This window comes from Oncorhynchus mykiss, chromosome 4 (genome assembly GCF_057628025.1).
Source record: "Oncorhynchus mykiss isolate SJ-2025 chromosome 4, ASM5762802v1, whole genome shotgun sequence".
Lineage (NCBI taxonomy): Eukaryota > Metazoa > Chordata > Actinopteri > Salmoniformes > Salmonidae > Oncorhynchus > Oncorhynchus mykiss.
In genome coordinates this window covers 78,842,425-78,864,951 of record NC_143025.1, presented here as the reverse complement: position 1 = coordinate 78,864,951, position 22,527 = coordinate 78,842,425, and the positions used below count along the sequence as shown (strand labels likewise).

At 43.6% G+C, this 22,527-nt stretch overlaps 2 protein-coding genes across 19 annotated transcripts in view; both read right to left on the bottom strand.

Moving 5' to 3' along the window:
* Nucleotides 1-364: 364 nt before the first annotated feature.
* Nucleotides 365-8,101, bottom strand: LOC110522456 (transcriptional repressor protein YY1). 11 transcript variants are annotated; one of them, XM_021600865.3, is made up of 6 exons: nucleotides 7,096-7,796; nucleotides 3,602-3,803; nucleotides 3,269-3,313; nucleotides 2,945-3,005; nucleotides 1,486-1,644; nucleotides 365-1,337 (listed from the first exon to the last, which is right to left on the bottom strand). In XM_021600865.3, exons 1-6 carry the CDS (start codon nucleotides 7,619-7,621, stop codon nucleotides 1,155-1,157), a joined length of 1,176 nt encoding a protein of 391 aa, XP_021456540.2. In that variant the 5' UTR covers nucleotides 7,622-7,796; the 3' UTR covers nucleotides 365-1,154. The 11 variants fall into 11 exon arrangements, with proteins under 11 accessions (XP_021456540.2, XP_021456543.2, XP_021456541.2 ...); XM_021600868.3 differs by having other exon boundaries at nucleotides 3,641-3,803; XM_021600866.3 differs by having other exon boundaries at nucleotides 3,602-3,791.
* A 1,042-nt stretch (nucleotides 8,102-9,143) lies between these two features.
* Nucleotides 9,144-22,527, bottom strand: part of LOC110522454 (ena/VASP-like protein) — a 137,588-nt gene continuing 124,204 nt past the window's right edge. For 4 of the 8 annotated variants that reach the window (XM_090233091.1, XM_021600863.3, XM_021600862.3 and 1 more), the window contains exons 7-13: nucleotides 17,147-17,253; nucleotides 12,481-12,520; nucleotides 12,318-12,372; nucleotides 10,896-10,956; nucleotides 10,606-10,666; nucleotides 10,458-10,515; nucleotides 9,144-10,157 (exon numbers count right to left, since the gene is read on the bottom strand). In XM_090233091.1, coding sequence (XP_090089217.1) covers nucleotides 10,120-10,157; nucleotides 10,458-10,515; nucleotides 10,606-10,666; nucleotides 10,896-10,956; nucleotides 12,318-12,372; nucleotides 12,481-12,520; nucleotides 17,147-17,253 — 420 coding nt within the window. In that variant the 3' untranslated portion in view covers nucleotides 9,144-10,119. The remainder of the gene's footprint in view (nucleotides 10,158-10,457; nucleotides 10,516-10,605; nucleotides 10,667-10,895; nucleotides 10,957-12,317; nucleotides 12,373-12,480; nucleotides 12,521-17,146; nucleotides 17,254-22,527) is intronic. The other 4 variants (XM_090233092.1, XM_090233090.1, XM_021600864.3 and 1 more) reach the window with 1 other exon arrangement.

The following is a 22,527-nucleotide window of genomic DNA, read 5'->3' as shown; positions in this document are numbered from 1 at the left end:
AGGATTTGACAGGTGTTAGTAATATGGCAACAGCTCCACCTTGCTCTCTAATAGGCTAGGTGAAAGTTTCACCATATTGACTAAACCAATCAAATCCTCTCAGATCTCCACAAGTTCATAGGGCTTAGAGGTTGATTTGGGATTGGCCCCATGTCTCCAGTATAGGCAAGCAATAGGTATTTCACCACACTTATGACAACACGCCACCCTCACACCAGGCCTAGAAATTAGTGGGAAAAAAATGATTTTTTGGGATGACCTTTTTATTGTGGGCCGTTGAAATGCATGGGGTGCAAATATCAACAAAGAAAGTTCATGGTTGATGATGCCTGTACATTACATTCTAACAAAGAAACAGATGGTCACTCTGGCGATTTAATTTAATACATTTTAGTATTCAAATAGACAGGCTCGCAGTGAATCAACGGTAGGGACATGTTTCTTAGCAAAGTTGACAATTCATGAAAAAAGATAAATCAACTCATGACTAAAAGTTAAATTGGTTAACAATTTAAAAACCACACCTCTATCACAGTCTAAATCATGTCAACAGCCATACAATACAAGTATACAAGATGGTTTAATGGTTAGAAGGAATATAACCAAAAGTAAAGATTAAGATGCAGACCAAAACTTTTTTCAGAAAATACTTTGAAGCAATGTGACGGTACAGTAACGCACGTCTTGCCAGGACTATCATATGGTAAGTGGATCTAAATACTCAGGGTGGAAAAAAAACAATCAAATTGTCTTACTGAACATATCCCAAAATAAGTGTACAATATGCACACTTGTAGAAATAGAAAATTAAAATCTATGCTGAAAGTGGAAAAATAGCCTCATTGCTCTCTCTCATGCAGCTCCATGGCAGAAAGAATAGTCTGTTAGTCCATGAGTTCCATATTTATGGCAATACAAATGAAGCCGCTATGAAGTGAGGAGAGAGGGGGGTGGGAGGTTGGGAGAGGGGTTTCATCTTTTTGAAGAGTGCCACTGTGTTCTTCAGTCAACCAATAGGAGAAGGGAGAATTTAATCTCCGTATTTATCAAAAAGTATTTTTCAATCATTTCCTTCTTTCATCAAAGGAGGTTTGACGTGTGGTGTCGTTAAGATGCTGCTGTGGGGGTGGGACTTGGGGCAGATCGGAGGGCTCTCATTGGTTGTTTTTGGCTTTGGCGTGTGTGAGGATGTGAGACTTGAGGTTGGTTGACTGGGCAAACTTCTTATTGCAGCCGTCAAAGGGGCATACGTAGGGCCGGTCTCCGGTGTGGATTCGAACGTGTGTGCGCAAGTTAAAGTCCAGCGAAAACCTCTTCCCACAGCCCTCAAAGGTACACTGCACACAGGAAGGAGAACATGGATGGACAAAAGGAGAGGTGTATTAGGATATAGGAGTCAATGGTAAATGTGTGTGCAGTTACTCTACATGCATTTGTCTTTTTGCATCAATCTCATAGGAGAATTTATGCAGACCAGGTACGTACTTGGAAGGGTTTCTCCCCTGTGTGAACGAGTTGGTGACGTTTGAGTTTGGAACTCTCTACGAAGGCCTTGCCACACTCGGCACAGACGTGCACACGAGGCCCGTGGGTGTGGAGATGCTTCCTCATCGCTGAATTGTCCCTGAACATCTTTGTGCAGCCCTGAGGGAGAGATTTATAGAAAGTGTTGGTATACCCGATTCCATATACACAGTGTACAAAACATTAAAGACATCTATTACAGCGACAGCTAGCTAAGAGGTTAAGAGCGTTGGGCCAGTAACCGAAAGGTCGGTGTAGGTGTACACCGGGCCGGCAAGGTGCAATAATCTGCCCATGAGCAAGGCAGTTAACCCCAAACAACTGCTCACCAACTCAATAGGAAAGTATTCTTAATGCATGTCTTAATGTATGATCATGAGTCATAATACCTGATGAGAGCACATTTAGGAATACCAACATTTGGCATTTTCTTAAATGACACTAAAATAAAGTGCAATACCTGTGTGAAATAAATATGTAAACATGGCTCAGACATTGTGTAGGCCTATGCTAGAAAGTTTTCATGCAAAGAGAAACATATGTACTTCTCATTTCCCACTCTGGGCTGTCACTGTTAAGTAGCTCTCTATAGCCCTGGAGGTCCATCCATCTGTAGTAAGCGCAACAGTTCACTGACAACTTCAGCTTGCGTATATAGAGTGGGTACTACCTGTGCTGAAATGGGTAGGAGAGGACGAAGTTTGTAACGCGCTCTGAGCACTTTCACGAGGTGCTCAAACCCCCGATTCTTCTCAACCACTGAGAATGTGCACATATCTGCGGCTATAAACATACCCATCGCTCTTGTACTTTCTTTGGCCTGGTCAGAATCAGCTGTGAAGAAATGCTTGAATGCAGAGAAGAGACTAAGCCACGTTTTTTTGTGTACGTTTCCATCTTCCATTGGTAAGAATACTGCGGTGATGTCAGAATAAATGTGTCAACATGTTTGAGTTGTTGGCAGCTGCATAGGCTATTCTCGTTGAGCAGTGGTGACATGCTCTCGGCCCATCGCCATTGTAAGCTACTGAAGACAAAATGTTACCAAACTGGAGATATACGCGATGGAGAATCCTCCTGGTTTGTCAGCCCCATCACTCACCATCGTACAGAAGTAGTTGCCGGCTGCGCCGCACAAAAGAACAGTTTGAAATGCGCCAATTAAGATTTTAATTTTGATAACATGCGCATATGCTCTAGTTGTTTTAACAGAATAACCCAAAATGTTCTCAGCTCAGGTTTACACGAGGGGCATACAACGCAGCGTAGGCATAGCCCACAGTCCCAGTAGTTGCATTTATTATATATTAATTTGGGTTCACAATGCGGACAGAACAGAGGTCCCCGAACCTTTCGAGAATACATGTACCTTAACACCCCTACTGGGCAGGAAAGAAACCGTTGGAAACAGACTACTTACTTTGTGAGGGCAGGCTATCGTCCTGGGCGCGTCGTCTTCTTTTACCTTCCTCGGCTTCATCCTGAGAAAACATTGGATATGGAGTTAACTTTCAGCCTATTGCATTCACAGGGAACAGAACTCAAATCATATGTTGTCCATATACAAAATCTAATTAAGCATGTTCAATTCCTAACCAGTGAATATAAACCAGCACCCATGCAAGTGTTCCAGTATGGCTGACAACAGCCGGTTTCCTGCTATCACGGTGTTAAAGTGCTCTGTGTCAGTGTGTTGACAGTGTTCAGAGATATAAAGGCTCTCGTAGAAAGGACTAGAACTTACCACACTGAGTTCTGACCATAGGGACCAGCAGAGTCACTGAAGGAACTAAGAACACAGCATCCAAACGGGACAGTAAGAAATATCCGGGCTCAACACTCCCTTTAGGAAGGAGATCGGGCCAGATACCTCTGACATCTACTACAGAAAAGCTGCCTCATCAAGTGCTGCCTTCCAAGACAGGCAGGCAACATGAAGAGAATCACAAATCCTGGCATCTTGCTAAACACCAATTTACAAGGTGAGCTACAAGAGAGCATAGGTGTAAATTTTGTGTGTTAGAGTTTAGGCCAAACAATAGTTTTTTTTATTTGAGGGTGTGTTTACTGTACATACCCTTGATGGACAGGTGAGTTTAGGCAGATAGACACTGACCTGGCAAACTCTGCCAGCTGTTTGGGGTCTGACAGGTCGATGCCAGGTATCCCTCCAGGGGGCAGCTTCTTCCCCGTCATGTATTCAGAGTAGTCCGGAGGGGAATTCTCCCCAATGATCTGTTCTTCAACAACTGACTCATGGTCAATGTCTTTTTTGTCATCTAGGATACAATGCAGGGACTTAACCGAAAATAGCCATACAAGACCGGGGTAAATCATTGCAGTTTGCCCAAGCGCCAGCAGATGGCGATATTGAGTCATTTCATTTGTATTTATTATGGATCCCAATTACTCTTTCTGGGGTCCAGAAAAATTAAAGCAGTTATAACATTAAAAACTTTACATTCACAACAGATTTCATAACACATTAAGTGTGTGACCTCAGGCCCCTACTTTACTACCACATATACACAACACAAAAACCATGTGTACATGTTATTGTGTTTGTATGCACGTGTCTGTGCCTATGTTTGTTGCTTTACAGTCCCCACTGTTCCATGAGGTGTATTTTATCTGTTTTTTTTTTAAATCAAATTTTACTGCTTGCATGAGTTACTTGATGTGGAATAGAGTTCCATGTAGTCATGGTTCTATGTACTGTGCGCCTCCCAAAGTCTGTTCTGGACTGTGAAGAGACCTCTGGTGGCATGTTTTGTGGGGTATGCTGTGTGCCAGTAGTTCAAACAGACAGCTCGGTCCATTCAACATGTCAATACCTCTCACAAATACAAGTCGTGATGAAGTCAATCTCTCCTACACTTTGAGCAAGGAAAGATTGACATGCATATTAATGTTAGCTCTCAGTGTACATCTAAGGAACAGCCATTGCTGCCCTGTTGAGCCTTAAGTCCCTCTTTGTGGCACCTGACCACGCGACTGAACAGTAGTCCAGGTGCAACAAAACTAGGGCCTACCTTGACACACTCGTATCCCCCGTGGACCGGTTCATATGTAAAACATTCTCCATTCAGGCTGCAAATTAATCACTTTCCTTAACTAATATATACATTTAAATATTTATTTAACCTTTAACTGGGCAAGTAAATTAAGAACAAATTCTAATTTACAATGACGGCCTAGGAACAACTGCCTTGTTCAGGATCAGAATGACAGATTTTACCTTATCAGCCCAGGGATTCGATCTAGCAACCTTTTGGTTACTGGCCCAACGATCTAACCACTAGGCTACCTGCTGCCCCTATTTAAAAATGGCGAGAAGGTAAAAATATGCATACTTTATTAAAACACGACTTCCACCACCATGCTAAAGTGGCTAATGCCTAGGAATGCCAAGATGTTGCGTATCAGGTTTCATCAGCCTGTTGTAAACCCCTGGCTTAAAGCAGGGCCCGACATCAGGAAGTAGCATTAGCCAATCTAGCATGGCGGCCTGGTCTCAGACTAGACGTAACATAGTAAATGTAAATCCGGGACACTCAAATTAGTATTATGTTCAAAGTTAGGTATGGTTACATAAGACAGATTGTTACCTAAAGTAAATATTCACCCATTTTGAATATATATTTTTCTGCATCTGAGCAATGTTCTATTGATTCCCTGGGTCATTTATTGCTACTGCCGTTCAAGCAGGCATCCATTTGGCCGGAATGACATACTGTAGCATTGTGATAAAGCCGCTCCCACTACACTGGAAGTTAATAGCAATACGACTTTTAGATTGCAATAACATCTATCATACATCAGATTTCAAAACTGGACGATGTCTTTACACAGGAGGTCATCTTCACTCGAATGAGCCATTGATCATATTTTTTTGCTATATTCCTACATAGAGAAATATGGAATTTAGCAGAGGGTCTAACACATTTCTCCTTCTTGTCTGCTTCTTCAGTCCAGGGTGCATTGCATGGGGCTGTTGCAAATGTCAGACTCCACTCAGACACATTGATTGGCCAGTTGAACATGGTTAGACTCCTAAATTGATATTGCCATTTGTTTAGGCGATTTTACAGCCAACTAGCTACTTCACATGCTGATATTGACTATGGTATTGTGTGTAGCTATGTTTGCTAGCTAGCTAGCTACCCAGCTCAGAGAGCGCATTGCATTGTGGGTTTTGTAGTCAACTTGAGCTGCCACAGATTTTCACATGTTGCTACCAACCTTATAACAAACAACAAAATTAAACATGTTCACAAAATATGAGGAGTTTTGGGTGGTTTTTTAATACACTCAACCAACCACCCTGCTGAAGATGAGATTTGAACTCGCAAACTTTCGGTTGCTAGACGTTCACATTATAGACCCACCCAACTTCGCAACAATAATAGCTAACCTTAACCAATAGCCTAACTAATGTTAGCCAGCTTGATAATGTTAGCCATCTAGCTAGAATTCATATAATACATGTTGCAAATTCTAACCATAGTGTACGTTTTGCGTTTGGACGGTAAGGTGAAACGACTCAATATCGCCATCTGACGGCCTTTAGGCTACTAATCTGTTTGAAAACAGCAATACAAAAAAAACACTGAAGCAATATTTATAGACAATGTAGCTAGCAGTATAGCTTTGTTTTTACAAAACAGTGACATTTAATGTATACAATCATTGATGCTGATTAAAATTACTACTATGAACATGCATCACCTTGATCCCCTGCACAGTTTATCAGCTAACGTTGTTTCTCGCTCTGCTGCTAGTCGCATTTTGGTAGCCACGCCAGGATTATTGGGTTTGCTAGTTAGCCTAGCACGCGAACGGAGAATGTTTATCATTCATGCTGGATCCAAATGCGGTTAAACGGTGCTTGTACAATGCAAGCTGTGTAGGGTCGTAGTTTTTAGGAACGTTAACTAGCTTGTGTTGCTAGCCAGCCACTATACTTGATTGAGAACTCGCTAGCTGTCGCGTGTAAAAAAAGGTAACGTTGGCTGGCTAGGCAGAAGAAAAGCATCAATGGACTTGAAATAACTTGTTGGACAATATATTTGGCCAGCCGTTTAAATCGAACAAAACTAAGTTACAGGGTTACTGACCCAGTTATTGTAATCGCGGCTGAAGTAGCTACTTATCCGCAAAGTTAACGTAAGGCACCCAACTAGCTAGTTACGCCGTCGGGGCCTACTCTCTGGAGCCAGCAGCGCGCTTGCACCCCCGACCGCCGCCATCTTCGCCCGGCCGCTCTATCGCCATTTTTTCGGGCCGCCATACTGGTTCTCGGGGAACATGGCGGCGCCCAGCAACATCTAAAAACATGGCCTCCAAAACAAAAACATTTCAATCTAACCGAGACACATTTCTGCACTTCTAAAAGTGATCCCGAAGGTGGCTTGGCGAACTACGAGGGAATAGACAAGTGCAAAACGTCTACGCCCTGCAACAAGGCCTCTTGGCAAGAATCTTGCACAAGTTAACTACCAAGTACAAACAATGTGGGGAGAGAACACATAACGTTAGCTACAGTAACATTAGATAGAACCGACGACTTACCCGAAGCCCACATTGTAACAGAGAATTCCCCCTCCATAGTCTTTATTTGCACCTGCTTCTGTTCCCATTTTCTACTGCTTGGTTCTACAGCACCCAAATAACTCTTTTGGCCAGTTTTTTTGCCACTGCCGCCTACCCCTCTCTTCGTCCGACCAACCGAGTTTTTCCCGGCTACAGACACCAGAGTCTGTTCGATGTACTCGTCTTCCACCCCGGGTGCTGGGACGGGGATGAGGATTTGATCCTCGTAACCCCCGTCCGCAAGCATATCCGAATCATCCCCGCCAACAACTTCCTCTCTTGTCTGCACTAGGATCACTTCTTGATGGTGGTGGTGGATCGAATTCGGGTCGTCTGATACCAGCGGCTGGAGTGCTATCATCGGCTGGTCGTCGTCTCCCCCGACCACTGTAGTCTCGAAAGTCTCTACCGGTATCGTTTCCACCTCTATCTCGTGTAACTCCACTAGTTCGGCCGGCATCTCCGAGCCGTCCGCCTCAATATAAAGCGTATCGCCCGATGCCATGTTGAATCCTACCAGCTTACTTCTCACGCAGCCTGTGCTGTGCTCATTTGCCCCACAAACACCCCCTGCCCCTGTTGTTCCTCTTCGATGATCAATTATATTGACAAGACAGTCGAGTGACCGCTCTAACGATGAAAATACATGTCCTCAAAGATGGGAGAAGGCGAGATCAGGTGGGACCATTCTAGCCAATGAGAGGGCATATGCTCGTGTGAAAACTCCGATATAACGTCGTTTTTTTCAGAGTTGCCTAAATGTCATTTGCTTCCACTTATACCAGTGCATTCGTAACAACCTAACCATTGCGGAACTTATAGTCGAACAAATAAGCCTCACGTTGCAAATAAGCAATTATTTTTTTTGTTGACTAAATTCGACACTCTCTTGACCTCCATTCAAAAATTCATAATTTCGTTGTTTTATTTTTGTGGACAGACTTTTGAGTAAACCCTGTCGCTTCGCCTTTCCCTCTCTGATAACACAAATAACTCTGTCCCAAGCCACCAATTCCTACACCACAAACATCACAAACACCCATGAGGGGTCTGGTGAGGATGCTTAGACCAACAGTTGCATTCCTTTTGATTATGTAGAGTGAATATTTTTTTGCTTGCTGAAACATTAATAAGGCCCACAATGACATTGTGGATACCTCCTGGCATTAGCCCCATCTAGTCCATTGGATGTATTTCATAGTTTCATAGGCTCGTTGAATGTTTAATATTACACTACACATCAACAGGAAATAGGGATGGGTATATTGCAGTTGTTTTTTGTTTCTTGGGTTTTCTACAAATATATGTTTTCTGTAAACATACTCTATATGGGCTCTCTTGAGTGGCGCAGCGGTCTAAGGCACTGCATCTCAATACTAAAGGTGTCATTACAGACCCTGGTTTGATTCCAGGCTGTATCACAACAGGCCGTTATTGGGAGTCCCACAATTGGCCCAGTGTCGTTAGGGTTTGGCAGTCATTGTAATAAGATTTTGTATATATAGTAAAATATATCTGGTATTTTGGCGTTCTCCTAATCTGACCGCCAGGTGTCAGTATACTCAAGGGGACAAAATACCTCTCAATCCAGATAGTTGTGTAACACCTGTTGTGATGCAGTCATGTATCTGCATTACATGTGCTGTATACTGACTGCAGGAGTTTATTCATATCAGGAGGTTGCAAAGTCATGGTACAGAAAAGTCAGATAAGAAGTGTATGGAGAAGTACAGATGGGGTTCTCTGTCATGAAGGGAATCATTCATCCCTATACTCTAAATTGATCCCCAATGAATACGCCAAAGATGTTATGTGTTGTTAGAAAGTATGACTAAAACAGAGATATGTTAAAAGGAACAGATAGGCCAAATTATGTTCCTAGTGGCCCATAGTGTATGAATACACAGTCTGACTAGGTGAATGCTTGTGAATAAACACTGAATCAAAGCAGCAAATCAAGCACAACTCAAATCAAGACACAAGACTCAAATCAAGACACAACTCTCACAATCAAAGAGGTCACTTCATTTTTCCAAGACATTGTTCACAGTTTTATTTGAAATCATTTTAGTGTGTGTATATATATAACATATTTTTTTACCAGGAAGCACTTGGTCATAAAAGGAAATAATAAAACAAACAATACTTCACCATATCGTTGCAGCCAATAAACATTTTATTAACAACATGATCACAAATACTGTGGTGTATTATTCTTTTTTTGTTCATAAGATTGCAATATCCAAAGAGCAATAGTTTATATACCACCCTCTCTTTCAGGTTCAAGACCTGTTTTAAAAAATATTTCAGTCAGTGATTACACACACACACAATTGTGTTTGGCGAAAAAGGATACAAAACTCTTTAAAAATGTTGAGGTCAGGTCATGAGAAATAAATCCGTATGTGCTTATAATTGTATTTTAAAACAAAATCAAAAGAGAAAAAAATTACAATATAAAATATAAAAGGCTGACATAAAATGATTATCATCAGTGTCATTATAATAATAATTGTGTTACTATTGTCGTCACTAAAACTGCTACTACTTATATTCACACCATTACATCTTCAATAATATAAATAATAGTCATATTAATGACAATGATAGTAATAATAATGTCAAACAAACATTTTATAAATAAAAACTCCTAGAAAACCAAGATGTTACTTAATTGAATTTCATAATTGTTTCCTTTAAGACGGGAAACAGAACAGTAAACATTGGTTACCGATGGACAGATAGAGAAAGAAAAAAAGAGAAAAACAAGACCAGAGAAAGTGAAAAAATCAGTGCGAGAGTGTCCTCCATCCATCCCATTCTTCCAAACGGAACGTAAACAAACTGTTCCTGTAGTGTTACAGCAACATTGTCACGTTGCTTTAACATCACAGCAACGTGAATAAATAAATGGTTGTAGTTCGGGCCTCGATCCTCTCCTTGCCTCCTCAGACACAGCAGTGGTTGCCGTGGGGACAATGGTTCCAAAAGGTACATGACAGATTATGTCGTGCTGATTCTGCTCAGTTCTTGTCTAATGACTGGAAGAGAGAGGAGACAACAGGAGTGTTACAAGTCTTGTCATGGAGATAAGATGTGTTGTCCTGTCAGAGACCAACTCTAGTATATCAGCAGTATTACTTTCAGTTTATATGTCTCTGACGCCATCTGGAGGATAACATGTCTCACTTCTCCTTCTCTTCCAATAACAACCTAATTTGGTCAGTTCCAAACATAAGTGCAGTAAACTACATACTATAGAGATATTAGCCACAGACAGTACATTTCCTATCGAGACATTCTTGGATGAAGTGAATGAGGAACTCAGAGAGATAACGCACCATCAATGATCTCATCCTTCACCTTGTGTAATTCACGAACAACTTCTTCCAAGATTTCCTGTTCCAAGTATAAAAGTTAATCATAACAGGTATATGTTTTCATATTCACAAAGTGTATGTGCCAATAATTCACTTCAGGGCTCCTTACCTGCTTCATTCTGTCAAAGTCTAAGGCATCTGTGTCGCTGCTACTCCCCACAGGTCGTACCCTACAGAAACCAAGGAAAACACTCTCAGACAACATAGTATCTCAATATATTTATTTTACAAATGAGAGTAAGCATGCAATATAAAATTATAAGTGCACAAATAATGCATTAAGTGTACAGATGGAAATGTGTACAGTCCTTTACACAGTTAACCAGCCAATCCCTTGATTACATAACCTAATTTTAAGACCTAAGTTGGCAGACTAACTTGGTCCGTCAAGTTTCTCACCTTGATACCAGTGATGACCTCTCTGCAGAGTTGGCTCTGTCCCATGGCTTCTTCACGCCATCTGAGAGGGGAAGGAGAAAAGAAGACGGGTCAGGATAGGAAAAACATTACCTCAACATGTACATTTTATTGTGTGTGTGTATACCGCTCAAAAAAATAAAGGGAACACTTAAACAACACAATGTAACTCCAAGTCAATCACACTTCTGTGAAATCAAACTGTCCCCTTAGGAAGCAACACTGATTGACAATACATTTCACATGCTGTTGTGCAAATGGAATAGACAACAGGTTGAAATGATAGGCAATTAGCAAGACACCCCCAATAAAGGAGTGGTTCTGCCTGCAACATCCTCCAGCATGACCGGTTTTGCGGTGGGTCAGTCATGGTGTAGGGTGGCATTTCTTTGGGGGGCCGCACAGCCCTCCATGTGCTCGCCAGAGGTAGCGTGACTGCCATTAGGTACCGAGATGAGATCCTCAGACCCCTTGTGAGACCATATGCTGGTGCAGTTGGCCCTGGGTTCCTCCTAATGCAAGACAATGCTAGACCTCATGTGGCTGGAGTGCGCCAGCAGTTCCTGCAAGAGGAAGGCATTGATGCTATGGACTGGCCCGCCCGTTCCCCAGACCTGAATTCAATTGAGCACATCTGGGACATCATGTCTCGCTCCATCCACCAACGCCACGTTGCACCACAGACTGTCCAGGAGTTGGCGGATGCTTTAGTCCAGGTCTGGGAGGAGATCCCTCAGGAGACCATCCGCCACCTCATCAGGAGCATGCCCAGGCGTTGTAGGGAGGTCATACAGGCACGTGGAGGCCACACACACTACTGAGCCTCATTTGTACTTGTTTTAAGGACATTACATCAAAGTTGGATCAGCCTTTAGTGTGGTTTTCCACTTTAATTTTGAGTGTGACTCCAAATCCAGACCTCCATGGGTTGATACATTTGATTTCCATTTATTCGTTTTTGTGTGATTTTGTTGTCAGCACATTCAACTATGTAAAGAAAAAATTATTTAATAAGAATATTTCATTCATTCAGTTATTTTAGTGTTCCCTTTATTTTTTTGAGCAGTATATATATATATATATATTGTGTTGTTCTTGTGTACTATAAATTGTGGTATATTTGTGTTGTATACATCTGAAACCCTACTTCTTCAAGGAGGATCTTAAATAAACCTCCGCCCCCAAAAATACACTTGTCTTTTCCTACTAGCACTGACTCTGCTGATAACTACTTTATGCAGGGAAAATGTGCCTGTTATGGCTGTGATATGTGGTTGTCTCATCTAGCTATCTTAAGATGAATGCACTAATTGTAAGTTGCGTCTGCAATAAGAGCATTTGCTAAATGACAAGAATTGAAATATATATATATATATATATATAAACTGTATATGACTGGAGTACCTGTGGCGTTCTGTCCACCCTTGATGCCGGGGGAAGGGGACCTATTGGGGTCATCCTGCAAAACAACAGGACAAATATATTGACGTCAACTAAGGAGAAGTGAGTCATAAATGTAATGATAAAATAGTCATAAGTCACTGTAACATTAGTTAGCATCACTCACGATTTGGTTGTCCTCAGGCTTCTCTGATGCTGCTTTCCTTCTGAGGGCAAGAAGAAGCCTCAAGTCAGAGCCTCATTCAGTTTGATATCAAAGTTGTACATTCAATATGTCTGACGGTCCCCTCATATGACTAGACATTATTTTGAAATGTCTGTTGTTCTAACTAGAGGGATACGTTTCTGTGGGACCTGCAGGACCAGATTGAGATCATTGCGGCGCTGTTGGCGTTTTTCATGCTGAGGTTGGGTCAGACAGGCAACTTTGAGATTAAAATATTTTTGTTGTCCCGCATATTATTTGGAAACGTTCGTCTTTCTGCTTTGTATACGTTAGCATACTTACTGTATTAAAAGCACATATTTGTTGCATTATTCACATACTCAGAATTCGCTGCTTCAAGTTAAGTAGCCTACCTCTCATTTCCTAGTTGGGCGTGCAAGATCAAGTGCACCTAGTATACACTACCGGTCAAAAGTTTTACAACACTGACTCATTCAAGAGTTTTTCTTTATTTTTACTATTTTCTACATTGTAGAATAATAGTGAAGACATCAAAACTTTGAACTAACACATATGGAATCATGTAGTAACCAAAAAAGTGTTAAACGAATCAAAATATATCTTATATTTGAGATTGTTCAAATAGCCACTCTTTGCCTTGATGACAGTTTTGCACACTCTTGGCATTCTCTCAACCAGCTTCACCTGGAATGCTTTTCCAACAGTCTTGAAGGAGTTCCCACATATGCTGAGCACTTGTTGGCTGCTTTGTCTTCACTCTGCCGTCCAACTCATCCCAAACCCTCTCAATTTGGTTGAGATCGGGGGATTGTGGAGGCCAGGTTATCTGATGCAGCACTCCATCACTCCTTGGTAAAATAGCCCTTACACAGCCTAGAGGTGTGTTGGATCATTGTCCTGTTGAAAAACAAATGATAGTTCCACGAAGCGCAAACCAGATGGGATGGTGATCCCTGCAGAATGCTGTGGTAGCCATGCTGGTTAAGTGTTCCTTGAATTAAAAATAAATCATAGACAGTGTCCCCAGCAAAGCACCCCTACACCATGCTTTATGGTGGGAAATACACATGCGGAAATCATCCGTTCACCCACACAGCGTCTCACAAAGACACGGCGGTTAGAACCAAAAATCTAAAATTTGGACTCCAGACCAAAGGACAAATTTCCACCGCTCTGATGTCTCTTCTTATTATTGGTGTCCTTTAGTTGTGGTTTCTTTGCAGAAATTCAACAATGAAGGCCTGATTCATACAGTTTCCTCTGAACAGTTAATGTTGAGATGCGTCTGTTACCTAAACTCTGTGAAGCATTTATTTGGGCTGCAATTTTGGAGGCTGGTAACTCTAATGAACTGATCCTCTGCAGCAGAGGTAACTGAGTTTCTATTCCTGTGGCAGTCCTCATGAGAGCCTTTTAATTTTCAATAAATATTGATTACCCAATTATGTGTATGTGCTCATAAAAGGTAGGCTACATCCTATATGCAAAACGTAGCTCAAAATAAGTGGAAGTGTGTACTCTAATCATTCTTGTTGCTTCAAGGTCAGTAGCCATACATGTGAGATAAGGTGTGCGTTTGATCTCAATTAAATAGTTGATATTGGTGCCGGAGGGGATGGCTGCCGTTTTACGTGCGCCTAACTGTGCTATTTTGTCATTTATTTTGTCCATAATGTTGCTGCTAGCGTCTCTTATGACCGAAAAGAGCTTCTGGATATCAGAACAATGATTACTCACCTCGACGCAAAGGATATACTGCTTCCCTGAGACCAAGCCCAAATCCCGTCATTCGTGTGAAGAAAATACGAAAATACAGGGGGTGGAGATCAGGGTGCCTTGTGAGAATTTGTTGGAGAGTGGGTAACCTGCCTCTACCATCCGTTCTATTGGCCAACGTGCAATCACTGGAAAATAAACTGGATGATCTCCGTTCGAGACTATCCTACCAATGGAACATTAAAAATGGAAATATCTATGTTTCACCAAGTCGTGGCTGAACGACGACACAGATAATATAGAGCTGGCTGGGTTTTCCATGCATCGGCAGGACAGAACAGCAACGTCTGGTAAGACGAGGGGTGAGGGTGTGTGTATATTTGTCAATAACAGCTGGTGCGCAATGTCTAATATTAAAGAAATCTCAAGGTATTATCGCCCATTGACTTTGTTGTCCTTCAGCCATTTTGCCACAACTTTGGAAGTATGCTTCGGGTCATTTTCGATTTGGAAGACCGATTTATGAACAAGCTTTAACTTCCTGACTGATGTCTTGAGATGTTGCTTCAATATATCCACATAATTTTCCTTCTTCATGATTTGAAGTGCACCAGTCCCTCCTGCAGCAAAGCACCCTCACAATATGATGCTGCCACCACCGTGCTTCACGGTTGGGATGGTGTTCTTAAGGCTTGCAAGCCTTTTTCCTCCAACCATAACGATGGTCATTATGGCCAAACAGTTCTATTTTTGTTTCATCAGACCAGATGACATTTCTCCAGAAAGTACGATTGTTGTCCGCATGTGCAGTTGCAAACCGTAGTCTGGCTTTTTTATGGCGGTTTTGGAGCAGTGGCTTCTTCCTTGCTGAGCGGCCTTTCAGGTTCTGTTGATATAGGACTCGTTTTACTGTGGATATAGATACTTTTGTACCTGTTTCCTCCAGCATCTTCACAAGGTCCTTTGATGTAGTTCTGGCATTTGGAAATTGCTCCCAAGGATGAACCAGACTTGGCTGATTTCTTTTGATTTTCCCATGATGTCAAGCAAAGAGGCAGTTAGTTTGAAGGTAGGCCTTGAGATACATCCACAGGTACACCTCCAATTGTCTTAAATGATGTCAATTAGCCTATCAGAAGCCATGACATGATTTTCCGGAATTTACCAAGCTGTTTATAGGCACAGTCAACTTAGTGTATGTACACTTCTGACCCACTGGAATTGTGATACAGTTAAATAAATGAAATAATCTGTGTGTAAATAATTGTTGGAAAAATGACTTGCGTCATGCATGAAGTAGATGTCCTAACCGACTTGTCAAAACTATAGTTTGATAACAAGAAATGTGTGGAATTGGTTGAATTGGTTTTAATGACTCCAACCTAAGTGTATGTAAACTTTCAACTTCGAATGTACATTTTTCAAGCACACCACCATAGTCCCTGTGCCAAAGAAAGTGAATGTAACCTGCCTAAATGACTACTGCCCCGTAGCACTCACGTCAGTAGCCATGAAGTGCTTTGAAAGGCTGGTCATGACTCACATCAACACCATCATCCCGGAAACCCTAGACCCACTCCAATTCGCATACCGCCCCAACAGATTCACAGATGACGCAATTTCAATCGCACTCCATACTGCTATGTGAGAATGCTGTTCATTGACTACAGCTCAACGTTCAACACCATAGTTCCCACAAAGCTCATCACTAAGCTAAGGACCCTGGGACTAAACACCTCAGTCTGCAACTGGATCCTGGACTTCCTGAAGAGCTGCCCCCAGGTTGTAAGGTTAGGCAACAACACATCTGCCATGCTGATCCTCAACACTGGGGTGCATGCTTAGTCCCCTCCTGTACTCCCTGTTCACCCACGACTGCGTGGCCAAGCACGACTTCAACACCATCATTAAGTTTGCTGATGACACAACAGTGGTAGGCCTGATCACCGACAACAATGAGACAGCCTATAGCAGGCCTGGGCAACTCCAGTCCTCGGGGGCCTGATTGTTGTCACACTTTTTCCCCAGTCCCAGCTAACACACCTGACTCCAATAATCAACTAATCATGATCTTCAGTTAAAAATGCAATTAGTTTAAATCAGGTGTGTTTTCTGGGGATGGGGGAAAGTGTGACACCAATCAGGCCCCAGAGGACTGGAATTGCTCAGGCCTGGCCTATAGGGAGGAGGTCTGAGACCTGGCAGTGTGGTGCCAGGACAACAATGTGAGCAAGACAAAAGAGCTGATCATGGACTACAGGAAAAGGAGGGGGAACAGGCCCCCATTAAAACTGACAGGACTGTAGTGGAGCGGGTCGAGAGTTCCTTGGTGTCCACATCACCAACAAACTATCATGGTCCAAACACATCAACACAGTCGTGAAGAGGGCACAACAACATATTTTCCCCTAAGGAGACTGAAAAGATAACATTGCAGGACTGCGGTTGGGTTCGGGACCAGTTCTTGCGGTAGTGGGTAGGAGCCGGACAGAAAGCCAGTGGGTGTGGGAGGGTGCCGCATGAAAAGCTGCGGGTGTGGGTGGGAGCGGGATTAATAAATTAGTCCCGCACAGACCTGTAGTTCTAACTATATGCTCTGAATAGGAATGCCTGCTCTAGTGTTTCTAACTCTATGCTCTGAATAGGAATGCCTGCTCTAGTGTTTCTAACTCTATGCTCTGAATAGGAATGCCTGCTCTAGTGTTTCTAACTCTATGCTCTGAATAGGAATGCCTGCTCTAGTGTTTCTAACTCTATGCTCTGAATAGGAATGCCTGCTCTAGTGTTTCTAACTCTATGCTCTGAATAGGAATGCCTGCTCTAGTGTTTCTAACTTTATGCTCTGAATAGGAATGCCTGCTCTAGTGTTTCTAACTCTATGCTCTGAATAGGAATGCCTGCTCTAGTGTTTCTAACTCTATGCTCTGACCTCCGCGCCAGCAGAGCGTTCATCTCCTCCATCAGTCCTCCGCTGCCACCACTTGTCCGGTTGGCTTCGTTTTTGGTCCCCGATCCTGAAGAGTTAGAGTCCTCAGGCTGGAGAGAGAAGAGAGAGACACACACAGTATCTTAGGAGAAGATCGGACAGAGAGTGTTATGTAACCTAGTTGTAAGGGGGAAAGGAAAGGGAAAGGGGGATACCTAGTCAGTTGTGTCTTCTGCATTTAACCCAACCCCTCTGGAGCACCAGTTAATGGTCTAAAGGGGCTTCCTTAACCTATTTCATCTTCACTGATATGAAAGAGCTGGGCTTGGTGAACATTGTGCTTTCACCTGTCCTACGTTGAGATCAGTGCAGATGAAGGAAAGAAGAGGAGGAGATAAGGTGACTTTAGACCAGTGGTCACCAACCTTTGAGTCAAGATCACTGTCACAGTCAAAAAGCAAGCTGAGATTCACCGCTCACGACTTAACATTAACCTAATAAAAATACAGTTATGTAGGAATGAGGCTTCTGCAATTTCTTGATTTCCTGATTTCTAATTTTCTTGCACATTTTTCACACTTAAATGTTTCAGATCAAACACATTTTAATATTACACAAAGATAACCCAAAATTCAGTTTTTAAGTGATCATTTTATTTATTAAGGGAAAAAAGCTATCCAAACCTTCATGGCCCTATCTGTAAGGGTTTTCCTGTGGTGAAGGAGAGGCGGACCAAAATGCAGCGTGGTGGTTATTCATGTTCTTTAATAAAGGAACTATACATGAAATAACTAACAAAACAATAAATGTGCGAAAACCTAAACAGTCCTATCTGGTGGAAACACAGAGACAGGAACAATCACCCAAAAACACACAATGAAACCCAGGCTACCTAAGTATGATTCTCAATCAGAGACAACTAATGACACCTGCCTCTGATTGAGAACCATACTAGGCCGAAACATAGAAATACCCAAATCATAGAAAAACAAACATAGACTGCCCACCCAACTCACGCCCTGACCATACTAAATAAATACAAAACAAAGGAAATAAAGGTCAGAACGTGACAGTACCCTCCCCCCAAAGGTGCGGACTCCGGCCGCAAAACCTTGACCTATAGGGGAGGGTCTGGGTGGGCGTCTGTCCGCGGTGGCGGCTCTGGCGCGGGACGCGGACCCCACTTCACCATTGTCTTAGTCCGCCTCATTGTCCGCCTCCGTGGCTCTCTAACCATGGCAACCCCTTTCAATGACCCCACTGGACAGAGGGGCAGCTGCTTGGGACAGAGGGGCTCTGGCGCCTCTGGGCGACTGGCGACGCTGGCGGCCCCGGCGGCCCCTGGCCGACTGGCGGACGGGCGGCTCAGGCGGCGCTGGGCAGACGGGCGGCTCAGGCGGCGCTGGGCAGACGGGCGGCTCAGGCGGCGCTGGGCAGACGGGCGGCTCAGGCGGCGCTGGGCAGACGGGCGGCTCAGGCGGCGCTGGGCAGACGGGCGGCTCAGGCGGCGCTGGGCAGACTGGCGGCTCAGGCGGCGCTGGGCAGACGGGAAGCTCCGGCAACGCTGGAGAGGAAGGCTCTGGCAGCGCTGGACTAAGGAGCTCTGGCGCCTCTGGAATGAGGGGCTCTTGCGCCTCTGGACTGAGGGGCGGGAGCTCTGGCAGCGCCGAACAGGCGGGAGACTCCGGCTGCGCTGGAGAGGAGGAAGGCTCTAGCAGCGCCGGAGAGGCGGGAGACTCCGGCAGCGCTGGAGAGGAGGAAGGCCCCGGCAGCGCTGGACAGGCGGGAGCACCTGTAGGGATGAGACGGAGAGACAGCCTGGTGCTGGGGGCTGCCACCGGAGGGCTGGTGCGTGGAGGTGGTACCGGATAGACCGGACCGTGCTGGCGCACTGGAGCTCTTGAGCACCGAGCCTTCCCAACCTTACCCGGTTGAATGCTCCCGGTCGCCCTGCCAGTGCGGCGAGGTGGAATAGCCCTCACTGGGCTATGCAGGCGAACCGGTGACACCGTGCGCAAGGCTGGTACCAAACTGCTGTTTGAGTTAACATAAAACATGTATTTATTCCTAGTGCCGAGTTAGTAGTGTAACTGACATGTTATGTTAGCTAATGCATTACATGTTTCATCCCCTCTCGAATGAGGTTCTGTCTGAAGTGCATAAACTAGCTAGTTAGCTAGCTAGTAGCTACCACAGCCAGTTCAGCTCTAGCTATCTGTCAGGAAGCAGTATCTTTCAGCTGTTGTGTTTATGGAAATGCTTTGTAGACCTTGTCACGTTTCAACAGAAGTAAATTAACTTTCCACATTTTGTTACATTAAAGCCTTAATCTAAAATGGATAAAAAATGATAATTTAATCAATCTACACACAATACACACAATGTTTGCAAATGTATTTAAAATAAAGAACAGAAATACCTTCTTTACATAAGTATTCAGACCCTTTGCTATGAGAATCGAAATTGATCATCCATGAGATGTTTCTACAACTTGACTGGAGTCCACCTGTGGTAAATTCAATTTATTGGACATGATTTGGAAAGGCACACATACCTGTCTATATAAGGTCCCACAGTTGACAGTGCATGTCAGAGCAAAAATCAAGCCTTGAGGTCCGGAATTGTCCGTAGAGCTCAGAGGCAGCATTGTCTCAAGGCACAGATCTGGGGAAGGGTACCCAAACATTTCTGCAGCATTGAAGGTTCCCAAGAACACAGTGGCCTCCATCATTCTAAAATGAAAGAAGTTTGGAACCACCAAGACTCTTCCAAGAGCTGGCCACCCGGCCAAACCGAGAAATTGGGGAGAACCTTCCAGAAGGACAACCATCTCTGCAGCACTCCACCAATCAGGCCTTTATGGCCAGACAGAAGCCACTCCTCAGTAAAAGACACATGACGGATGTGGCAGGGCTTGAAACCCAGCCGCGACCTACCCAGTGACGCGAGCCTACCAGACGAGCTAAATGCCTTTTATGCTTGCTTCGAGGCAAGCAGCACTGACGCGTGCATGAGAGCACCAGCTGTTCCGGACGACTGTGTTATCACGCTCTCCGTGGCTGATGTGAGCAAGACCTTTAAACATGTCAACATTCACAGGATGTGTACTCAAAGCATGCGTGGACCAACTGACAAGTGTCTTCACTGACATTTTCAACCTCCCCCTGACCAAGTCTGTTTCAAACAGACCACCATAGTCCCTGTGCCCAAGAAAGCGAAGGTAACCTGCCTATTTGATTACCGCCCCGTAGTACTCTTCCTCAAATTTCTCCCTCAATGTGAGCAAGACAAAAGAGCTGATGATGGACTATAGGAAAAGGAGGGCCAAACAGGCCCCAATTAACATCAACAGGGCTGAAGTGGAGCGGGTCGAGAGATTCAAGTTCCTTGGTGTCCACATCACCAACAGACTATCATGGTCCAAACACACACAGTTGTGAAGAGGGCACGACAACCCATTTTCACCCTCAGGAGACTGAAAAGATTTGGCATGGGTCCCCTAATATTCAAAAAGTTCTACAGCTGCACCATCGAGAGCATCCTGACCCTAAGGTGCTACAGAAACTAGTGCTTATGGCCCAGTACATCACTGGGGCCAAGCGTCCTGACATCCAGGACCTATATACTAGGCTGTGTCAGAGGAAGTCCCCAAAAATCTGTTCTCTCTGCTACCGCACGGCAAGCGGTACTGCTTGGACAAAAAGGCTCCTTAACAGCTTCTACCCCTAAGCCATAATACTGCTGAACAATTAATCAAATGGCCACCCAGACAATTTACATTGACCCCCCCCCTCCATTTGTTTTTACACTGCATAGATAATAAACAGCGAGTAGCAGCATAGTCACTTTACAAATTACCTCGACTAACCTGTACCCCCGCACATTGACTCGGTACCCCTTGTATATAGCCTCATCATTGTTATGTAATTTTCTGGTGTTACTTTTGGATTTTTTTCACTAGTTTATTTTGTAAATATTCTGAACTCTTTCTTGAACTGCATTGTTGGTTAAGGGCTTGTGAGTAAACATTTCACGGTAAAGTATACACCTGTTGTATTTGGCGCATGTGACAAATACAATTTGATTTGATTTGACAGCACGCTTTGAGTTTGCCAATGGAACCTAAAGGACTCTCAGACCATGAGAAACCAAGATTGAACTCTTTGGCCAATGCCAAGCATCACATCTGGAGGAAACCAGGCACCGCTCATCCCCTGGCCAACACCATCCCCACGGTGAAGCATGGTGGTGGCAGCATTATGCTGTGGGGATGTTTTCAGCGGCAGGGACTGGGAGACTAGAACTTGAACCAGATCGAACATCTCTGGAGAGACCTGAAAATAACTGTGCAGCGACACTCCCCATCAAACCTGACAGAGCTTGAGATGATCTGCAGAGAAGAATGGGAGAAACTCCCCAAAAACAGGTGTGCCAAGCTTGTAGTGTCATACCCAAGAAGAATCTAAGCTGTAATCGCTGCCAAAGGTGCTTCAAAAAAGTACTGAGTAAAGGGTCTGAATACTTATGTAAATAAGATACTTCCGTTTATTATTTTTAATACATTTGCAATTTTTTTTTGGGGGGGGGGGTATTGTGCATAAATTGAAGAGGGAAAAAAACAATGTAATCATTTTTAGAATAAGGCTGTAACGTAACAAAATGTGGAAAAGGTCAAGGGGTCTAAATACTTTCTGAATGCGCTGTACCATTAGAGCTAAAAGTTGTTTAACGTTAGCTGGCTCACTGACTTTAGCTATCAATTTTGCCTCAATCACACTAGACCTGAATCAAACAATGGAACCAGTGGCCAAACAATTGAGGACCGATATTCTGACATCTTTTGACAGCGCAATATGAGTCAGTATAGCAATGTCACGTTATTGATCTGTCAGTTTCCCTAGCTAATTCCCTATATTCACACTGTCATGGTATAAACAGCTCTACAGGCTTCACTGTCGTTGTGCACAGTCAGTACACAACACTATGCTCATCATGTCTCAGCAGGATCAGATGGTGACAGGTGTCCATGCAGGGTCATACAGCCAGGGAAGACTAGTCTACGGAGCTCAGGTGAATTTTTTATTATATCAAACAACCAGTGAATGGATACAAAGTTCCATCTTGAGTTGATGGTCATTTCTATTATTGATCCAATAATAGAATCAATGTATAAATGTACACCAAGGTAATTCCTTGTCATGCTTTATAGCAGGATCAGATGGTGACAGGGGTCTCAGCAGGGTCAGGCAACCATGGAAGACCAGTCTGTGAAAGCTCTGAGGTGAACCGTTGCAGATACATCAACATATTCTCTCTAAGCAGCGAACACTGGACAAGCCAGAGCCTTCAAAGATTGAAACTATTTTAAGACCGTCTGACAAACT

Coding starts and splice junctions, on each gene's coding strand:
- LOC110522456 (XM_021600865.3), bottom strand. CDS start 7,621: ATGGCATCGGGCGATACGCTTTATATTGAGGCGGACGGCTCGGAGATG. Junction 3,006..3,268: donor TATGGTCAGAACTCAGTGTG/GTAAGTTCTAGT, acceptor ATGTTTTCTCAG/GATGAAGCCGAGGAAGGTAA. Junction 1,645..2,944: donor CGATAGCCTGCCCTCACAAA/GTAAGTAGTCTG, acceptor TCTCTCCCTCAG/GGCTGCACAAAGATGTTCAG.